This window comes from Corella eumyota, chromosome 3 (genome assembly GCF_963082875.1).
Source record: "Corella eumyota chromosome 3, kaCorEumy4.1, whole genome shotgun sequence".
NCBI lineage: Eukaryota > Metazoa > Chordata > Ascidiacea > Phlebobranchia > Corellidae > Corella > Corella eumyota.
The window spans coordinates 16,890,953-16,910,638 of record NC_137492.1 but is presented as its reverse complement, the minus strand read 5'-3'; the positions used below and the strand labels follow the sequence as shown (position 1 = coordinate 16,910,638).

Sequence of the window (19,686 nt, the reverse complement as noted above, 5' to 3'; positions counted from 1 at the left end):
ATTGATTTTAAATAAAAAAACAAGTCATTCGGAGGGTTAAGTGGTCTACAACTACTCGATGGATTCTCTTGTTTATAAGCTGGTGACTGTGGTGTTTACGGTGGAACACTGGGTACTTAATATTGCCCATCAATACCACCTAACTTCAACCAAGTACTTTTCACTTATACTTTGCCTAAATGAAAATTGTAACATAACACTACGTCACATTGGCGGGCTAAACAGCATACTAATATTGAGCTTACTAGATTTTTAAATATAATTTTTTGATATTATGAATTGACTTTTTTTATGACTTTATATTACTTTAGTTCTTGCTTCAGATTTTTTCTTTTTTTTAGAGGTTGTCTGCTGTGAATTAAACTGTTTTCTTAATGTGATCCATAAAAACACAATGCTTTCAAGAAACTATATGGGTATTTATTCGATGTACATAGTTACGACTCTTTTCATTTAAATATAACTTTTCCTATGCTTACGCTTACAAACACTTAATAAGAAAATTTAAACAAATAATATACCATTAGTCTATTTGCCAAGAAAATTCATGCTTAACTATATAATTAAAATCCTTAAACGCATTGTCTATTTCGCTATAATATTAAAATATTTTTAATACTACTAAAAAAAAACATTTTATCATTAATTTTATTTTAATAATAAATGGCTTTATCAGTATATTTTAAATTTAACTCATTTTAAAGTTGCGTTAATATTTGTACAACAATTCAAATCAATAATCATATAAAGCTGACTCTATTTAACCAGTTACTTAAACGAAAAGCCATTGTCATAACTACTTCTGAATTGATTTTGCACTTGGTATATTTTTTCTTTGTACTTTTTCGTGTTTTCTTTACATTGTGGGCAGGAAATGGAATTTTCTATTTGCCTAGAAAAAAATTAAAACTCTTACATTTGTGATATTGAAAATTAAGTGTAAATATTTTAAGGTATTTGATGTTACTTTTTTTATGCTAAGAATTAATATTGTTAATATAGCTAGGCTATTTTCTATTAAGCTATTTAAAAATAATATTTTATTTGTAAAACTTCAAGCCGTTAGTTGGCGTTCGTGAGCTACTTATTTCTTTTTTTGATTGGATAAAACAAAATAACAAAATTTTCATGGGTAATTTTTAATTTTTAAAGGTTATTTTAAAAATAAAAGCACGTAAATATATTAAAATAAGTAATTTTTTTAAATATAAGGTACAATATAATTAATAACGACATTTTCTTTATAATATTAAATTTTAATCAGAATATATATTTGTTTAGTTTGCCAGTAATAACATTCCAAGTCAACTAAATCATTCATTTATGTTTATCCAGCCATTTGATAATCGTTAGGTCATTCGTTTAAACAAGCAAAAACCTTAATAGCTAAAATGAAATCGTTTTTGGTTGGTTAAATCATAAAAGTTATTTTCATTTTTATTTCTTTGTCGAAGTGCATTGAATTCTTGAGCGTGAATTGTCAGAGCACGCACCGTTGCCTTTAATTGTTAGTCAAAGTAATTGAGTAAGCATTTAAAAATTGACAATGCGTACTCGGCAACCATTTCTCCTTGAGCACGAATCTTATTGTCCTGTTTACACACCACGTCACTATACAATCTCGTTAATACGACCAATTTCCTGCCCCGTTCGCCAAATTTTCGCTCTTTTCTTTAATGTAAGAAGTGTGGTCCATTTAACAGTTTTCTTTTTTACTTACACCCCAATTTTAGCTTATGTGTTTCGGGCTGGTAAATGCCTTTAAGCCATTCCGGATTACTAATCAACAATGAAACCCAAAACAATAGAAACATGCCGGGTATAACGCTAGCATTAGATTGATAGTCTGCTGTAACCCTTTGTTAATCAGGCGTTAGAATTTTCCTCTGTCAGCGCTTGCTACCGTGCTACCATCTAGTCTGTTATGTTAATTCAATTTAGTTCCTTTCGGCAATGTTCATTTGGCACGTGACCAGCACTTCGTGTTCGACAAGACAATCGAAAATGCTCCCCTGCTGATTTAAGCTTGACAGCAAAACCGCTCTCCTGGTTTCGTCGCCTTTCTCTTTCTCGCTGTTTGAGTAGCGTTGAGCACGGCGATTTCACATTCAGTTCGCTTCACTGGCGAGCTATGGCGGTCGTCGGTGTGCCTGAAAGCACAATGTTTTCTTATTCCGCACCAAATTGTGTGTGCCCAGTTGATTTCGATCAATCCGAATCGAGTTGTTTAGCCTTAGTCACCTAAAAAGAAAGCAAGGAATATTTTATTATGAGGGAGTAACCACTTATGCGCTTGGATAAATAGCTAGAAGTAGTGTTGTTGTATCAGCGGTCAGCTAGCATGTTAGCAAGAGAAGGGCTTGTACTTTGTATAGAGGTTTACAATGTAAAGTGCATATTATCCCATCACAACGCTTGTTGTGTACGAACAAGTACTAGTTTAGTATTAAAAAGCTATGTTTTATTACAGGTTTGTGTTTTAGTTTTGACGATATGAAGCGATTTGGTGACGCTGCTAGTTATCCTCAGTCGCCAAAATACGCACGGAAATTTGAAGAAAATACAAACAGAAGCCCAATAAGAACCTGTCAAAAATTACTTGTAAAACCTAAATTAGATACAGTCAAGAAATGTACTTGTGGCAATGGTATTTCGACACGCTGTTGCCCAATTTCTTTGGCTGAATTAGCAGCTAAGGTAGCTGCAGCACATGTACCATACCAACTGGTCGAAGAACGCTATGAAAGAATACCAGAACCAGTCGTTAAAAAGCTTATAAGTTGGTCGTTTCCACGTTCTGAGGACGATATTAGACGATACAGTGCCTTGGCTTGCGAAGAGGACAGTCTAAATAACAACTTTAAACCGAATAGAGAATTAAGGCAGTTATCTCCTTCGAATAATCAGCCCGAACAGCGAAGAACGAGCACCGTTTTATCAGCTACCTCTGGAGACGTTAGCGGACAAGATGTGACGTTCAAGCAAGGTGTCAGCTTGGCGAAAAACGGAGCCGTAAGAAACACAGTACAAATAGGTAAGTGGCGTATCTTAATTTCATTGATAAGCATACGCTACTACAGCTCGATAATTGATAAAAGCAATACAAACGTTTCGGATATCCTGCAAAGGAAAAATTCAATTTCCCGTGGCCTGGATAAAATATACGTCGAAATGTCGATTGCTGAGTGTCGCTGCGATTTTTGCCCTTAAGCTTTGCTTGAAGCAAATCAGTTCCATTAATTTCCAAACATTTATTCGAAAGAATTCTGTCGTCCGATCGTAATTAAATTTCAGCCATCCCCGGGGCGCATGAACCGATCAAGGCGAATTCAAATACGCTGCGAGCAACGACTTAGTACGCCGTAACAGCTACTTGCACAGCTTGCGAAGGGTCTTTTTCTATAGACACGCGTATATACAATGCGCTATTGGCCTGCTGTTGGAGTTAATAAACTCGCACCGCTAGATATTCATAATTTATGTGACTCGAAAGGCCCATTGTAAACGTAGTTATCTGTTTAGCATTGGATTTAGATTGTAAAACCGGGTATAGAACTTTGAGTCTGTTGTTGGCTTGTTGTGTTATTCGATAAATTTAATCAGTCAAAACCGGTAATAGCCATTTTTTCTGTATTTTTTTTTATCTTTCTTTTAATTGACAGAGAAAAAACAGATTTACTCGTTTTCGTTTCAGTTAATTCGTACACAATAAACGCAAATAACGTTCAATTAAGCAGGCCTAATAACCGTGAAAAAAGAAAAACGAGAAATTGTAAACGTAAATAAGGATTCATGGCGATTGGTTTACAAGAGACAAATTAAAAAACCCAATTATAAATTCGACGATGTGGGTCGATGGGCCTTACCCGTGTTACCTTACAAAAGTGAAGCGAAAAATGGTGTATTTCTCACGTTACATCCTACACACTGAAGCCTAATTGTGTTTATACAGGCTAGAAATGCTTTTTCATATAGCCACACACTCGTATAAGTACACACAAAAGAAATCTAAGTCGTATACACGGCTTTTAAATTAGGAGGCATTGTGCAATGTTAGTCGTTAAAACACTTTCGGATTTTTGCGGCGGCTCTCTTTTTAAACCCCTTAACCCCCGCATAGATGGGGCTTGTAATTTAAAGCGTAGGTTTCCCCCCTTTTGTAATGCTTTGTAAGCAAGCGACGCGAAATTTTTGGGGTGATTCACTTGTGATGTCATAATGTGGTATTATTATTATTATATAAATGGGGTTTTAACGACTGTTATCTGTTTTGTAATATCCCTAAACCCTTAATTTTATACCATAAACAATACTTAAATTACTATGATTCAAAAATTTAGTTGTACCATACAAAAAAAGCAAAATTTCAGCCTAAAAATAATGATGTTAAATTGGTGTTTGTAAAAGTCTAAAACAGTTTTAAACCAACGTTTTAATATTTGTTTAGTTTATAGCTTAATGGTAAAATTTATACGGCTTCCCAAGCCATTACTTTTAATAATACATCTTGGAAAGCAAAATTTAAATTTGTTGAACGCATTAATTTATCTTCTCTCTCTTTCTTGAGTAAGTTTCGCTTTAAATGAGATATCCAAGAGACGGAAAAGGTGTTATATTACCCCGACATACATGTCCCATTTCGACACGATAATTCACGGGAAATTTCTCATGTCAAACGTATGCTTAAACAGCCGATCAGTAAACTGATACCATGCATTAAGGGCTAGTGTTCTGGATGAACTAATAGGAATAAAACGCTTTGTGTTCATAGTAAATTACTCTCAACCTACTTTCAGGCATTCTGAGTGTAATTTCTTGAGAGCGATCTCAGGTCTCGTTTTTTGTAATTTCAGGCCTCGATTAGTAGGCAGTGTAATAGCCTGAAATCCAATCTCCGCTACTCCAGAATAGGCTCCGCATATACAAGAAACCCTAGCCCAAATCTCCATATCCTCTTAACTAAAATCATTTAACACGACTCCGTTGATATGTAGTGCTTTAATGCCAAGCCTTATTATAAGTACGGCGTCGTAAAAGAACTGGAATTGGTTAACAAGGGCTTGGATGACTATCTAAAAGACTTGTACAATGGATATTTCCCTTTATTTTTGCCCATACAAACTATCAACTCAATCAAAGTCTGGCGCCACCTATGTTTGCTTTTAACGGTGTTAATTCAATACTTGAAAATTTTGGATCGTTTGCTTTGACATTTCTCAATTGATATGTGTTTAAACAGTAAAAATAAAACTGTTTTGTCATTGTAACAAGAATGTTTATAAGGGTATTAACATTTCATAAAGTATTTTAATTTGGCATAGACACAGGTTTAATTTGTGTCCTTGTAAGTTTATTCTTAAAACCTTAAAATGATATTGAATGATGATTTAGACCAATAACACTTTAAGATCAATGGTCGTTAATTCTATTTCTTATAAATTAAATGTAGACTTAATCGGTCATGCAACGTTATTTTCCATAAAAAATTATTAGTAACCCAATTTATTAGTTTACACTTCCGTTAGTCATGTTATCAAAATTTATAGTTTACGTAAGCACTGTATTGTTCGGCCGAATTAAAGGTACAAAAGCACAGTTGTTTGTATGTAATGCTTCTTACACTGCCATAAATCACATAGTTTAATTTAATAACTCGCTCTGTTTCGAATGAGTAAAATATAATCAGCCAGGGGTAAATATTGGCTCTTAGATTTTGCCGCTGAAACAGTTATATGACTACTGACTCACGGTAATTTCCAAATGATATAGAAATGTGATGGGCCATTGAAGATCTTCTTAAGCGTAGTTGGTCTCTGTAATACAAGGAATTACATTTATGTTATACCTTTATTATTGTTATAAGCGCAAAGGAATTTTTGGCGTAGGCTGTAACATTCAAAATACTGTATATATATATATCGGTTAAGATTGAAAAGGGAAAAAAACCAACCAATATGTATATATTTGCATATTACAAACCTATTTTGTCCGGAATTTGATACCATGCACGTCATTATTAGCATTTCAACCGCCTAATACCCTGTTAGGAATTTGATTCTGGCTAAACGAAACAATTTGACAAAGCTTTGGAGTAAATACAATGGAATTATAACGCTCGAAATCTTCTGAATGTAATTACCCTTACACGGCCGTTGCATATGTCCAAAGCAAAAAAGGAACTTAAAAAAGAGCGCTCCATTTCGCTTGGTAACTATATGCACACAATGCTCCCATACCGTTATAAAGGGTTCGTGTGGAATTGTATGCTTGTGTGAAATGCCTGGCATTGTATACATGGGTATTATCCAAGAGCTCGTCTGATTGTTGTCACCGTGTGAGGCTGTTGTTTGATGGAATGGCCATCAATTTTCAAGACTGTGTTTTCCTAATATTGATTCGCACTTAAAGCGAACAGGTGCTTCTACCTAGCAATGATCAGTATATGCGCTATTCTTTGTTATAGCAAAAAACTCACAAAAACAGTGCCCTGACATCTGTATGTCATGACGTCACCGGGTGACGTAACAGCGTGACGTCACTTGGGCATATTGTAATGCGAACAACAGGTCAATAAGTACGACTTTAAGTTATTTTTTTTGAAAGGTCGCGCAGGTTTTTCGCCAAGTTTAATGACTTGATATTCGCATAAAAAAGGAAATAGGCGGCTTTGTATTTTCCTATTCAAGAAACTAAATAACCTATTCTGTTACATAACGACCCACGATTGGAAATAAACTGTAAATTTTTGACAAATTGTGAAATATTTCAAATAAACAGTCTAATGACTCTCCAAACAAAATTGAAACTTGTTTTTTTTTGGCGATTTTTCTTCGTTGAAAGTTTAATTAAGTTTTCAAATTAGTGGTTTGACAAAAATTCGCAAAAAGAGGAATTATGTTTTTTGAATTTGATTTTAAATTCATTAGTTCTTAGTTTAGGTTTCTATTTGTCTTCCTTCTTTATAGATTATCAACACCATGACCGCTTTGTTAGACAACTGGTCACGCGCCACGAAATCTCATGCCGTGACGTGGTTCCTAATTCAGTTACGTTATCGACCTCGTTATTGTTTTGGTTTAAGGCATTAGTCATCGGGTGATCTTGTTTTTTTGTGACGGGAAAAACGAATGATTTATCCGCGCATACCGCTACGCCAAACCCGTTCTTCCGTATCTTAATTATAAGATAACACCCATAAGGTCGCCATTATAACTTAAAAACGCAATGGATTTGTCAGATTTAGGCAAACATTACGAATTCAGCTAATTTAAAGCTCGCGCACGAATTTATATCTACCGTTGGCGCCTATCTAATATCCCTATAAGCTGTTTAATATTCTACTGGGCTCCGTAATCATATGATGTATTGTTATTATATGGTGGTTGGGGTTTAAATGCTGTTTACATTTTTATTAAGGTTTTCATCTGAGCGGCGTTGTCCATGAAAAAACAAAAGATAATAACTCCTACTCTCCCTATCCAACTAAAAAGTAAGTACTTATGTTATTATAAAGCTGTAAAATGGTATTATTTAATTGATTTGTTGGAATTGGCAAAATTTTAGTGATTTTAATTTGTTTTTATTGTATGATGTGTATGTGGTTTTAACCTTAAGAAACATTTTTACACTTTGCTTTCTGAATCACGATGTCACTTTTAAAGCCTTATATTGGCGATAATTTTTTTTTAATTGATAAAGTTGGTGTCACTAAACACAAAAATGGATTAAATTTTAAATAACTTTACCTACTTTTTAAGTTATACAACTTTAAAACTTTTTTTAATTTAATTAAAAGAAAAAGAAAAGGAAAGCCCTTTTTATGATGACGTAGAAAGTGCTTACTACACTATTTAGTGCTTTTTACGTCACACAAAAAATATGGTAACCTGGTTTTTGGTATTGATCATTTTTCAATTAAAAAAAAAAACTGTTTTTCAGCGTAAACAGGCGAGCGATTTATAATGTAGCTGCTACGTTCGACCGCTGTAAGGTGACGTCATCGACCTGCGAGTGCCAATTCGGCGACGGGATATTCTTCTGCCGACATCTAGTGGCTTTGTTGATATTTCGGATTCGGAACCCATCGAAAGTATGTTGATTTTTTTCAAGTAAATACTTTGCATGCGAAATATAAAACGTTAACCCTTTACCCGCCGTACTGTATGCTTTACATACATGCTTTGTCGTTATAGGGTTAAACGGTTACCGTTTAAGAGGATTATATTACCTTGCAAGTGATTTTTGAAAGTGGTTAATTTTAAATTCTTTTCTATTTCGAAATAATTTATGTTTTGGTTTATTTTGTGAAATGTTTCGTCTAGTTTCGAACTATAAAGGTGCATATTATGACGATTTTTAAACTGTTTTTTCTAGGTATACAAAATAATGTGGGCCTTTTATTTTATTTTTATAAATGTTATTTTATTAAAATTGAACCATTTTGAACCTATTTAGGTCAATATTCGCGCCCCTATATCGGACACCTTACAACAACTGAGTCGAGACCAACTCCAGAAATTAACTCAATATTTATTATCTCGACATTCGTGTGTTCTGCCGACAGCTCAGGAAATTGCCGACCGTTTTGCTGACCCCAATTCGTCGATTAATGTTCTACATGGGGCACCCGACCCCACCGCTGGAGCGGGTAAGAAATTAGGGGTCATTTTAGGGGATTTTTTGAAAAAAAAAATTTTTTTGTATAATTTTTAATATTTTTTTTAATTGGTATTTTGTCCACACAAAAAATACACTTTCTTAACCTCAAGCAAAAATATAATATAATTAAGAACTGCATATTAATTATTAAAGTTTTTTAATTTGTGCATTACAATACACGGTCTATTAAATCCTGTCAAACTTAAATCCAGGTGGTTATTTAAGTATAAATATAATAAAAGTTGATTCTGCATTATGTTACTTTTTTTCGTTTGCTGTTGTATATAATGTTACCTAATTTGTTTGAGTAAATAATCAATTAAAATTTTATTTTTGTGTTTTTTAACGAAATGGATTGAAAAAAAGAGAGTTAATTATTTTTTTTGTAATTTAAAAAACATTTATTGGTACTTTGACTCAATTTTTTTTTTAAATGAAAAATTTTTGATTTTTTTTAATATTTTTTTTTTCAGGATTTCTCGATGAGGATCGTTGGTTATTGGACGACAAGCACGTGACCAAACACGTGGGATCTCTGTTACAGCAGTCAAGCAAGCAGTCATGTGCTGCACAACTATTTAGCATGCTAGGAAAAGTAAAAATATTTTTCACAAAAATTTTGAACCAAAAAAAATATTTTTTTTAATTTTTCAAATTTTTAATTTTTTTTAGGTTAAAGAAATGATGAAAGTTCGGGATTGCAACGGGACTCGATTGTTAACTCTTATTACAAGTGAACTAATCACACAATCATGCTCTATGACGTCACAACAATCGGAATTTGGAAGCAAATTATGGGACCAAATAGGTTTAAAAATTTTTCTAAAAAAATATTTTTTTTAAATTTTTTTCTTTGATTTAAAAAAAGTTTTTTTTTTAGGTTTGCTTTGGATATGTATTGTACTAAACCCTGCCATAGATCAAATTGAGAAAGAAAATGTAATAGAACAACTGTTAAAATGGGTGAACGAATCAGATAATTTAATTCAGGAACCGTTTTCTGCAATTGCTCCGTCTAGAATAACCGGTAATTTCAAAAAATAAAAATATCTACAAAAAAAAATTGTTTTAAAAAAAATTCTAAATTTTTAAGAGATTTAACTAAAAATATTAATGAATATAAAAATATTAATACTTTAAAATAAAAATAAATATATAACAGTTTGGCCTTTATATAATGAATGCTACAATATTCGTATTTTTAACAAAAAAATTTTTAAAAAATTACTATTGCTTGCAAAAGTATAATAACAATTGCTTACAAAAAACGTTATATTTTTTACTGTATTTTACTTTTCAAAACGACATTGTTTTTTTTCTGGAATTTTTATCTATTGAAATTCGGTACATTTAACAATATACTGGATTCAAATAACCGAATTTAAATATTTTTGTGGGATTCAATTTAAACAATTTATTATTATGCGGTCATTATTGTATCTTTCCATTATTATTTTATTTTTTTGACTATTGTACACTTTTTTTTCTATTGTTTTAGATATAAGGATATATAGGTAATATTACATAATTAGTATTTAGTATAGCATTCATTTATTATACATTTTTTTCTTACGTTTGAATTTTAATTCCAAATTTTGTATTTTAAATTTATAATTTAATTATTATGTAATTAATTTTTATTTTTATTTTAAAATTAAGATTTTTGTAGCATTATTAAATACCTATTTTTTGTATATATCTTTATCCTCGATGTGGGAAAGTCGAGTGCGCGACTTAAACATAGAGTAACATAAGTTACTCTGACCCAGTCTCGAGTAGCCTGTGGCAGTTTGGGATATTATAGAGACTATAATTGCCCGGTAATTATGCTGCTGATTAAGTGCTGACTCAGCAGGAGTTTATACCGTTTACAGCGCCTTACTCAAGGGCGCTACAGCATGAGATCAGTGGGGATTTAACCCACGACCTCAGGTATGGTGTAGCAAGTGTTCTTACCACTACACCACGCTGCCGGTATTCCTATCTAATATTTTAGCTGTTATTTTATATTTTAAATGATTTTTTATTTGATTTAATTTTTTTAAACTAGGTCGTAGTGTGTTATCGCGAGCCATCGAAGCCAAAGAGTTAACATGGACTGATCCCCATCTTAAACTTATTCTACGTAGAGACCGACGTAAACACACGGGTATTATGACGTCACAAGGGAATATAGACGATGACGCGAATCGCACATCGGGGGGTTTTGCTAACTTTAATTCAAAAGGACAACCTTTATGGCACGGTTAGTTTAAACCCAAATTAAACGACAAATTTTAAATGATTTTTTTGTACTAGAAGTCTAGGGTTTGATACCCACTTTTAACGTAGTTATTTCTTTTTTTTTTTTATTTCGAAACGTATTTTTTAAAGTGATATTTAAATAGTTACATTTAATTTTTTTTGAATTTTAAAATTAGAATTTTTTTTGATATATTTACCTAAAAAACTAAATATTTAAAATCATTACTAAAATCAATACATAAATGGTTTAGCATTATAAGACCTGGGTTAAATTATAGAACGGTTAAATTTAATTTTTAAAGTGTTTTGTTACAGAGTTTTGCAATTTTATATTTGATGTATATAGCATGTTAGTATGATTGACAATGAATCACAAAATGGCTTTAAAACCTTTAAAAAATGTCTGTGGTACTTACAATTTAATTTTCAAAAATACTGGAAAATGATTAACATAAAAAAACAGGTTACCATATTTTTTGTGTGACGTAGAAAGTACCAAGTAGCGTAGTGAAGGTATACAAGCTAGTACTTTCTACGTCATCACAAACAGGGCTTCCCCTTTCTTTTTTTTAAATTAATTTAATTTTTTTTTAAAAGTTGAATAACTTAAAAAGTAGGTGAAATTGTTTAAAGTTAAAATCATTTTTGTGTTGAGTGACACCAACTTTATTAATTTTTGAGTAAAAAAAAATCGCTAATATATGACTTTAAACAATTTTATTCACTAGAGCAACCTTCAATATCTTGTGCACGTGTAGAGGCATTAAGATCACATGGTTATATTAAAGAAGCCATTAGGCTCGCTAGAGCAGTCGCTAGAACTATTAAAGGCAACGCTGTGGAAAATTTTAAACTCTTTCAAGACTCACAAGCAAATCAGCAAGGTATGTGGATATTTTTATTTGTGTGTAGAATTACTTAGTATTTTATTTTTAAGGGTAAGCGTAAATTTTTAGAAATTTTTTTAGGAAAATTTTTTTTTTTTTGATTTTTTTTTTTAAATCTAAATTAAGATCATTTAAAAATTTGTAAATTATGCTTGAAAAGAACTTATTTTTATACAATTTTTAGGCCCTATAGTTAACTATTACATAATCTGTTCGAAATATTTATTTAAATTTACCTTCAATTTACAGATAGTCCCCCCATCAAACGAAATAATGGGGGTAGTAGTCTAATTGGACACCCCCTAAATCCAATTCATATTTTATTTGAAACTTTGAATTATAATGGAAAACAACACAGACAAAGTGCAGGTACAGTTATAATATATTAATTATTAAAAATTAATACATTTTTGGAAATTTGCTGATTTTTTTATTAAACAATTAGCATACTAATTAATAATTAAAATTAGAAAAAAACTACCATTTAAATATAAATATTTTTATTTCCCACTATCTAAATTTATATATTTATTATTTCCAATTTAATTTGCATACTTAAATATGCATACAATATTTGCACGTTTATTAGCATTCAAAATTAACCACCATTTTTCCAGAATTCAATAGTGTGGCTTTGAAAAGGGAGGGCTTTGAAATCTGCTTGCTGGGTTTAGGAGAACAACGTTCAATGCCTCAGAGTGCTTGCTTGCAGGTAAAAAAACAATTCAAAGGATCTTATTTTTATGCACATTTTTTTTTCAAGATTGAAAATCGAAAACTGTGTGGTTAACCGTTTTCTGATTTATCATGATTCCAAGAATTTGGAATAATGAAAAGGGGTTATTTAAATGCTGAATCGTGTATTGAAGCGATACTATTAAATTGGTATCAATTAAAGATTAAAAACAGAAAAAAAATTGATTTTTTTGGAGTCATTTTTAAAATTTTTTTTCTAACTTTTTTACTTTTTAGGAGGAAATTATCGCATGTGAGAAGATGTTGATTACTCATCTTGAGGGCACAACTTTAGACGAAGATCTTATTTCTGTTCTGCGTGAAGTTACTACTCTTTTAATCGAAGGTTCGAAATAAAAAAAAACGATTTTTTTCTATTTTTTAAATTTTTTTAATTGCCCAAATAGTATTAATATTAAAAGCTATGCTTTGAATTTTGTTGTTAATAAAATGTTATTTTGTTATTAAATATTCTAAGGAGGCATTAACAAATGTTGTGCATTTTATCTTAATTGCTCATAACATTATTACGTTTTTTTTATCAATATTTCAAGAAATAACAATTAGTAGAAATGTAGAAATACATTTTTGCTTTCTTTATAAATCAACAAAAGTTGTTGTTTAACATAGTCTCTAAAAATTCACAATTTTTTTTATTTTTTTAAATTTATTTTTTATTTTTTGTTCTTGTTTTAAAATGTTTGCCTTTAGTGGGTTTCGAACCTAAGACCATTTGAACAGGTGTTATAACAGTTGATTTATCTTTTTAGGAGGACATGCAAGTGGATTTGGAAAACGTGTTCACAGAGAATCAGTCCCGTGTCATTTATTTGCGAAATATTTATTTAAATCACTTCTACCTCATGATAAAAAACTGGCGTTCAGGTGAATTTTAAAAGACTTTTATGATTTTACTTTTATGTTTTTTGTTCTATTTTAAATAAAAAAAGTAAACTAATATTTCAATAATTTATCAATTTAATTTTTTTATGTATTTTTAAATATTTTTAAAAACTATTACAAATTTAAGGTTTTTAAAACCTTGCTTGTGGCGCGATTCGAACCTTAGACGTTACGTTTAACGTAGACTTTGTGTTTAATATTTTAGGGTGGGTCTTCGTGCAATGCGGATGCCAATGGTCGGTGAAACGGATAACAATTCCGCGGAAAACTCGAATCCGTTATCCGCGGACAACCTTCCGGATTTTCCCGCCGTAAACCGAAATCCAGACTCCATTTTTGACCGAACAGAACCCCAGAACCCCTATTTACCCATCTCTTACCCCACCACGTGGTCGATTATGCCAGATTTGGAAAGCAGGCAATGTGAACTGGCATCGGAATTATTGCAAACTGCTAAAGGTAAAACTAAAAAAAATTTAATTTTATGACCTCATATTTAATTTTATTATGGCGTCATATTTACTTTTAGGTGACGTCACGTTGCTAAATCTAGGTTAAATTTAATTATAAAAAAAAAATTTTAAATCAAAATTTTATGACGTCACAATCAATTTCAGGTGACGTCATGTTGCTGAGGTCGATCGTCGAGAGCATCCAACGTCACGTGAGGAACGGAAGTCATGTGTTTCAGCTGTCACATGACGCGTTTAAATGTGCAACCGTCCAATCAGGAGCCACTCATTCTGATTCGACGATGCTCAACGTTGCCATGCAATTAGCGATGCAGGTAAACAATATTTAATTTAGATTTTTCAAGCCTTATGCTATAGCATATAATGATAGAATGTAAATTAGGGAATTTTTAAAATTATTGATTAGTTGATTTTCAATGCAGTCTGAAATTTCTTATTTTCAATTTTATTTTTTTATTTTTTTTTAAATAATACAGTTTTAATTTTATTTTAAAAATATTTTTTTTTATCTTAAAAAACATTTATTGCAAAATAATTTTATTTTATATTTATTCTTGATGTGGAAAGGTCGACCTCACGACCTAAAAAAAGAGTAACATCAGTTACTCCGACCCAGTCTCGAGTTGCCTGTGGCAGTTTGGGATATTATTGAATATAATTGCGCCATAATTATGCTGCTTGCTGATTAAGTGCTGGCTCAGCAGGAGTTCACACCGTTTATAGCGCCTTACTCAAGGGCGCTACAGCATGAGATCAGTGGGGATCAAACCCACGACCTCATGTGTGGTGTAGCAAGTGTTCTACTACACCATGCTACCAGTTAAAATATTGTTTTATTTAAAAAATGGTTTCATAACTTAAGTATGTATTTTAACAACCATTATTTTGTAACCAGGTCTTACAAATGACCATTCAAGGTGGTTCTTGGCGTAGAAATGAAATGGTCGGATGGTTGGTCACGTGTGCAACAGAAATCGGTCTTTACGCTCTGCTGTCTATTATAAAGGTAACTAATTTTAGAGTAACACTAAAAAAAGAAAAAAAAAAACAGAAAACGCGGAAAGTAAGAACTAAAAAAATCTTTAGCGGTCATTTTCAGTAACTTGCGAAAATTTTAATACTAAAGGCGGAATATAGTTAAATATATTTGCAATAGAAATTAACTTTATTATTTTTTTGATTTTTTAGACTTGGTATACCTTATTCACACCAATAGAAGCTTGCCAGATGGTCGCTCGTTGTGTTATATCACCAAACACTGCGATGAGACTGAACTTAGCTCCAAGACAGAGGGAGGAATTGTATCACGATGTTTGCCAAATGTCGGTGCAGTGTGTAGTAAAAGGTAAAAAAAAATGATAAAAAAATGTTTTTTTTTTTGACCGGTTGTGTGGTTAAGCAGTCATGGCAGCGGATTGCGAGCCGAAAGGTTTTGGGTTCGAGCCGCACTATTGCCACACTATTCGCCCTTGAGCCCGGCGTTTACGGATAGCTCATCACGTCACATTATTACACTCCTACCCAATAAAAAATATAAAACCTATCACCTTAAGGTGATATGGAAAAAAAAAATTTAAATAAAAAAAATTTAGTTATTTATTTAATTTTTTGGACAAGTTTTGGTTTAAAATGCACAAAAATATGTAAACTGCTTAATTTTTTTTTTTTTAAATTAAAATATATTTTTTTTTTTTTAGATCCGCAGCATTGTAGTTTATGTTCTTTAACATTATGTGAAACATACGCTACTTCATTCGATGCAGTATATAACGTTATCATCGACGCCTCGTCTAAAAGAAGGATTGACTCGGCCCAACTTTATACAATAGCAAGGTAAATCATTTTTAAATGTAAAAATAAATATCAAGTACTGTCAAGTTTTTGTAATATATATATATTCTTTGTATGCACTGAACAATGTGCTGTTGTGAAGTGTTTAAAGCTATCTGTAGATTAGTGGGGTTCGAACCCAAAACCTTTCGGCTCGTAGTCTAAATTAATAACCAGTATACCACACTACAGGAATAATATTAATTTTTTTTTTAATTTTTACAGATATTTAGACCAACGTGGTCTACACGCGCGAGCCTTTAAAGTAGGTTACGCTGCCACGAAACGGTTACGAGTCCCGTTTAATCACGACGGTCACCCGGCAGCTAGTGATTTATTATGGACAACCCAGCTGGCCCAATCTTTAGGTATGTCTACATTTAATAAATAATAAAAAATTTAACATGCAAATTTTTTCTTTTTTCTTCTTTTTTTTAATTTTTTTTTATTTGTGACGTCACACAGGCATGAAAGAGTTGGAAGATATGATCGAAGTGATTGTGAGCAAAGTCCGTTGCGCTTCAGTGCTCAGTGACGTCATCAGAACATGTACGTCAAGCATCAGCGGAAGGTTACCAAATTGCACAGGTAAATTATTTTGTTTTAAATAATAGAATTTTAAAATAAAAAATAAAAAAAAATTCAGTATTTTATATTAAATTTAAAACAAATATTGTCGATTTAATTTGGACTTGAAATTTATTTATTTATTTTTCTGATATTTTTGTGTAGGTCCTTACCCTAACCGTGGTTTGAGAGCTGACCGTGGTCCACTACGCCCTCTGCTGGAGGCTTCAGTGGCTGCGTATGTGAATACAATCCACAGTAAATTGAGTCATATAAGCCCCCGTCATTATATGGAATTTATATCGTTCTTGACTAAGGTATTTGTTATTTTTTGAAATATATAACAGCAAATAAAATTAATATTTTTTGTTATATTGTTACTACTTAATAATACTGATTACACTGTAGTTATGATGTAGTACCCTTGAGTAAGGCGCTATAAACGGTGTGAACTCCTGCTGAGCCAGCACTTAATTAGCAGCATAATTATTGGGCAATTATAATCTATAATATCCCAAACTGCGACAGGCAACTCGAGGCTGGGTCGGAGTAACTGATGTTACTCTATGTTTAGGTCGCCCATTCGACCTTTTCATATTAAGGATAAAGATATATACAAAAAAAAATATTACTATGTTATTTAATCAGTAATTGCCAATCTATAAGTCTTACCAGACTCTATGTTAATTCTGTATTTTAATTTATTAATATTAATTTTTTTTTAATTTATTTTTTATTAAATTGTTAGGCTCAGGAAACGTTCTTACTAGCCCCAGACGGCCATACCCAATTTGCCCGACTTCTTACAAACCTGAAAACAATTTACAAGGGTAAAAAGAAATTGCTTAACCTGGTCACTGTAAGCTTCGGGTGACGTCACTATTTATTTTTTGACGTCATGAAATATTGTGTCAAAAAAGTTACATTTAAATAACGTTGCTATATACGTCGGAGCTATGTCTTTTTTTACAGTGACGTCATCGATTTTTCAGTGACGTAATTAACTTTTCAGTGACGTCATTAAATTAAAAAATTGATAACACTGCTCCAAAGTTCCAATTTGTATTTTTTATTCTGGCCTATTATTTTGGTAAGTACTTCAAATGTGCCACGAAATTTCGTGGCGCGCCACGCAAGTATTTCTTCAAGCCTAACCATTTCAATTTATATTTATAATCATTCGTTCTTCAATTTTTGCGTTTTTTTCTAGAAAATTTGTATCATATCGTATTAACACATTATTTCTTCAATCGATTTTTTGTACTAGTCTTTTATATACTAATCAGCGTTTATTTCTAGTGTTAAAGCTAAAATAATTGGGTATTAAACAAAGTTTTGGTCTTTTTTATGAACTTGTCCATAACTTTATGCAAAGTATTCAATCTTCACAAGGCTTCGTGTAAAATAATATTTATCCTCGATTTCTTTTCAACAAAATTTATGCTGTGAAAAAAACAGACACTTTTAAAACTAATATTTTAATTGTAGGAATTGATTATTTATGACTTTTACACTTTTTTGCATTTTTTTGTTCTGCTATTTGTATTGCTGGGTATTTTTGTTGATGAATTTTTATTGGCAATCATTATTTAAAAGTGCTATAAAATTCCTGTTTGACATAAAGTCACTTGTGGTAATTATATTACTTAATCACATAAGGTTCTGTGCTTAAGGACTTAAAGGAATTTCTGTAGGCTTAGTTCTAAAGGAAGTTTTTTGCTCATTTTTACTTAAACGCCTTAGCGCAAAACGAGTTCGCTTAATCAAGGCGTTTTTTTGATGTTTAGTTTTTTTTAAATGTTCGGCTTACATATTGCAGTTTATTAGCTGACTGTTAAGCTTAATTTTAGTAAAGACCTGATAGAAAGTAATATTGTGGTGGTTAGAACAAAAATAATTAAAAAACATCAGCTATGAATTCAGCCTAAAATAAGGTAAGTTTAAAAAATAATTGTAAACAGTATAATAACGGAAATATTAATAATTCAAATGACTTATTTTTAAATCAGTGATTTGTAAAATCATGATTACACTAAAAATAAATCATTTTTGCTTTGGATATGAATAAACTTTTAAGCAGATATTTATCAAATACTGATACAGTCAACTAGTGTTAACAAAATATTGAAGTAAATATGGGAGTTGAAGTTTATTATACCAGCACAACAACAAATATTGAGGTAAATTTTTGCACAATAAAAAGATCTTAAAGTTTCTACATTGTACAATTTCACATTATTTTTTCTTTGGCAGCTTGAAAAGGCAATTAATGACGACCAATATTGTGGGGTATGTATTAAAACTGTATATTAGCTCCTGTGCAATAGAAAGGCTGTGCACATATTGGATATAAATTGCTTTTGTACATCTGTTTTTTTTAGGCTGTAACACATTAATCTAAAATATTGTTTTACAGGATTATAGAGCATTTAAAAAAGCAATCGAGTCAAAAGAAATCGAAGTTTTCCTAAAATTAGTTTAAATATCAATGAAGTCCCAAATTAAGAAAATCTACTTCAATGTATATACATATCAAATATTTTTTTAAGTGTACGTTTTGGATGTGTTTAATTAATGTTCGTTCACATGAAAACCAGTATATCCTACGCTATACCTTTTTTTATGTTCTATCATTTTTTTTATAAAAAAAACTAAACACAAAACATCAAAAAAAAATTTAATTTTTATTTTCTGTAAACCTTTGACTAGAGTAACCGATAAATATCACCGAAATATTAAAAACTATAAGAAACGGTCTTGGGTGCTGTAGAGATGATAACTGTAATTTTAAGTATAGGCTTGGATTCAGAAAGCGTGGTAAGAAAAACATTGTTGCATTTATGTCTATTTTGTTATCTGCAATAATTTTTCAACAGGGTCTAAATGGTGACATTAAGAAAATGCTAGAAGCGAAAAAGATCCCGTTTCGATGTATTAATCAAAACAGCGAAGAAAGTTATATTTTAGAGAAGGGGCCAAATATGTCAACAGGACCACCTCAAATATTCAATGGAAACCTTTATTGCGGGGTAATATTTGTAAATCTAAAAATGTTTTGACATTAGACTTGAGGCTATATTTAACCTATAGTATTAAATAAATTTATAACACAAATTTTTAAGATTTATTTTTGTATTTAATTAGTTTTCAATTTAAGTTTTTGTTTCAGAATTTTTGGGATTTTCGCAGTGCAATTTTAGACAACAAGCTTGAATCATTTCTAAAACTAAAAAACTAACTGATCACGTATTTCTATAAGCAGAGGAAAATAAAATAAATATATTTCCAAAAATGTGTTGATGTTTGTTAGAACTATAAGTACAGTAAACAAGATAAAAAAAAGGAAAAATATTGTAAAATGAAAAACTGTTATAAATAAAAAATAATCT

At 31.2% G+C, this 19,686-nt stretch overlaps 1 protein-coding gene across 1 annotated transcript; it reads left to right on the top strand.

Annotated features, from left to right (window-relative positions):
• Positions 1 to 2,474: 2,474 nt before the first annotated feature.
• LOC145746402 (zinc finger SWIM domain-containing protein 5-like) lies at positions 2,475 to 17,910 on the top strand. Its single transcript, XM_082564685.1, has 22 exons — positions 2,475 to 3,034; positions 7,417 to 7,489; positions 7,939 to 8,089; positions 8,455 to 8,647; positions 9,132 to 9,253; positions 9,331 to 9,466; positions 9,539 to 9,685; positions 10,709 to 10,903; positions 11,631 to 11,786; positions 12,039 to 12,158; positions 12,407 to 12,501; positions 12,762 to 12,870; positions 13,295 to 13,409; positions 13,633 to 13,886; positions 14,045 to 14,214; positions 14,796 to 14,906; positions 15,089 to 15,245; positions 15,598 to 15,733; positions 15,956 to 16,098; positions 16,196 to 16,318; positions 16,463 to 16,614; positions 17,046 to 17,910. Exons 1-22 carry the CDS (start codon positions 2,494 to 2,496, stop codon positions 17,169 to 17,171), a joined length of 3,525 nt encoding a protein of 1,174 aa, XP_082420811.1. The 5' UTR covers positions 2,475 to 2,493; the 3' UTR covers positions 17,172 to 17,910.
• The last annotated feature ends 1,776 nt before the right edge of the window (positions 17,911 to 19,686 follow it).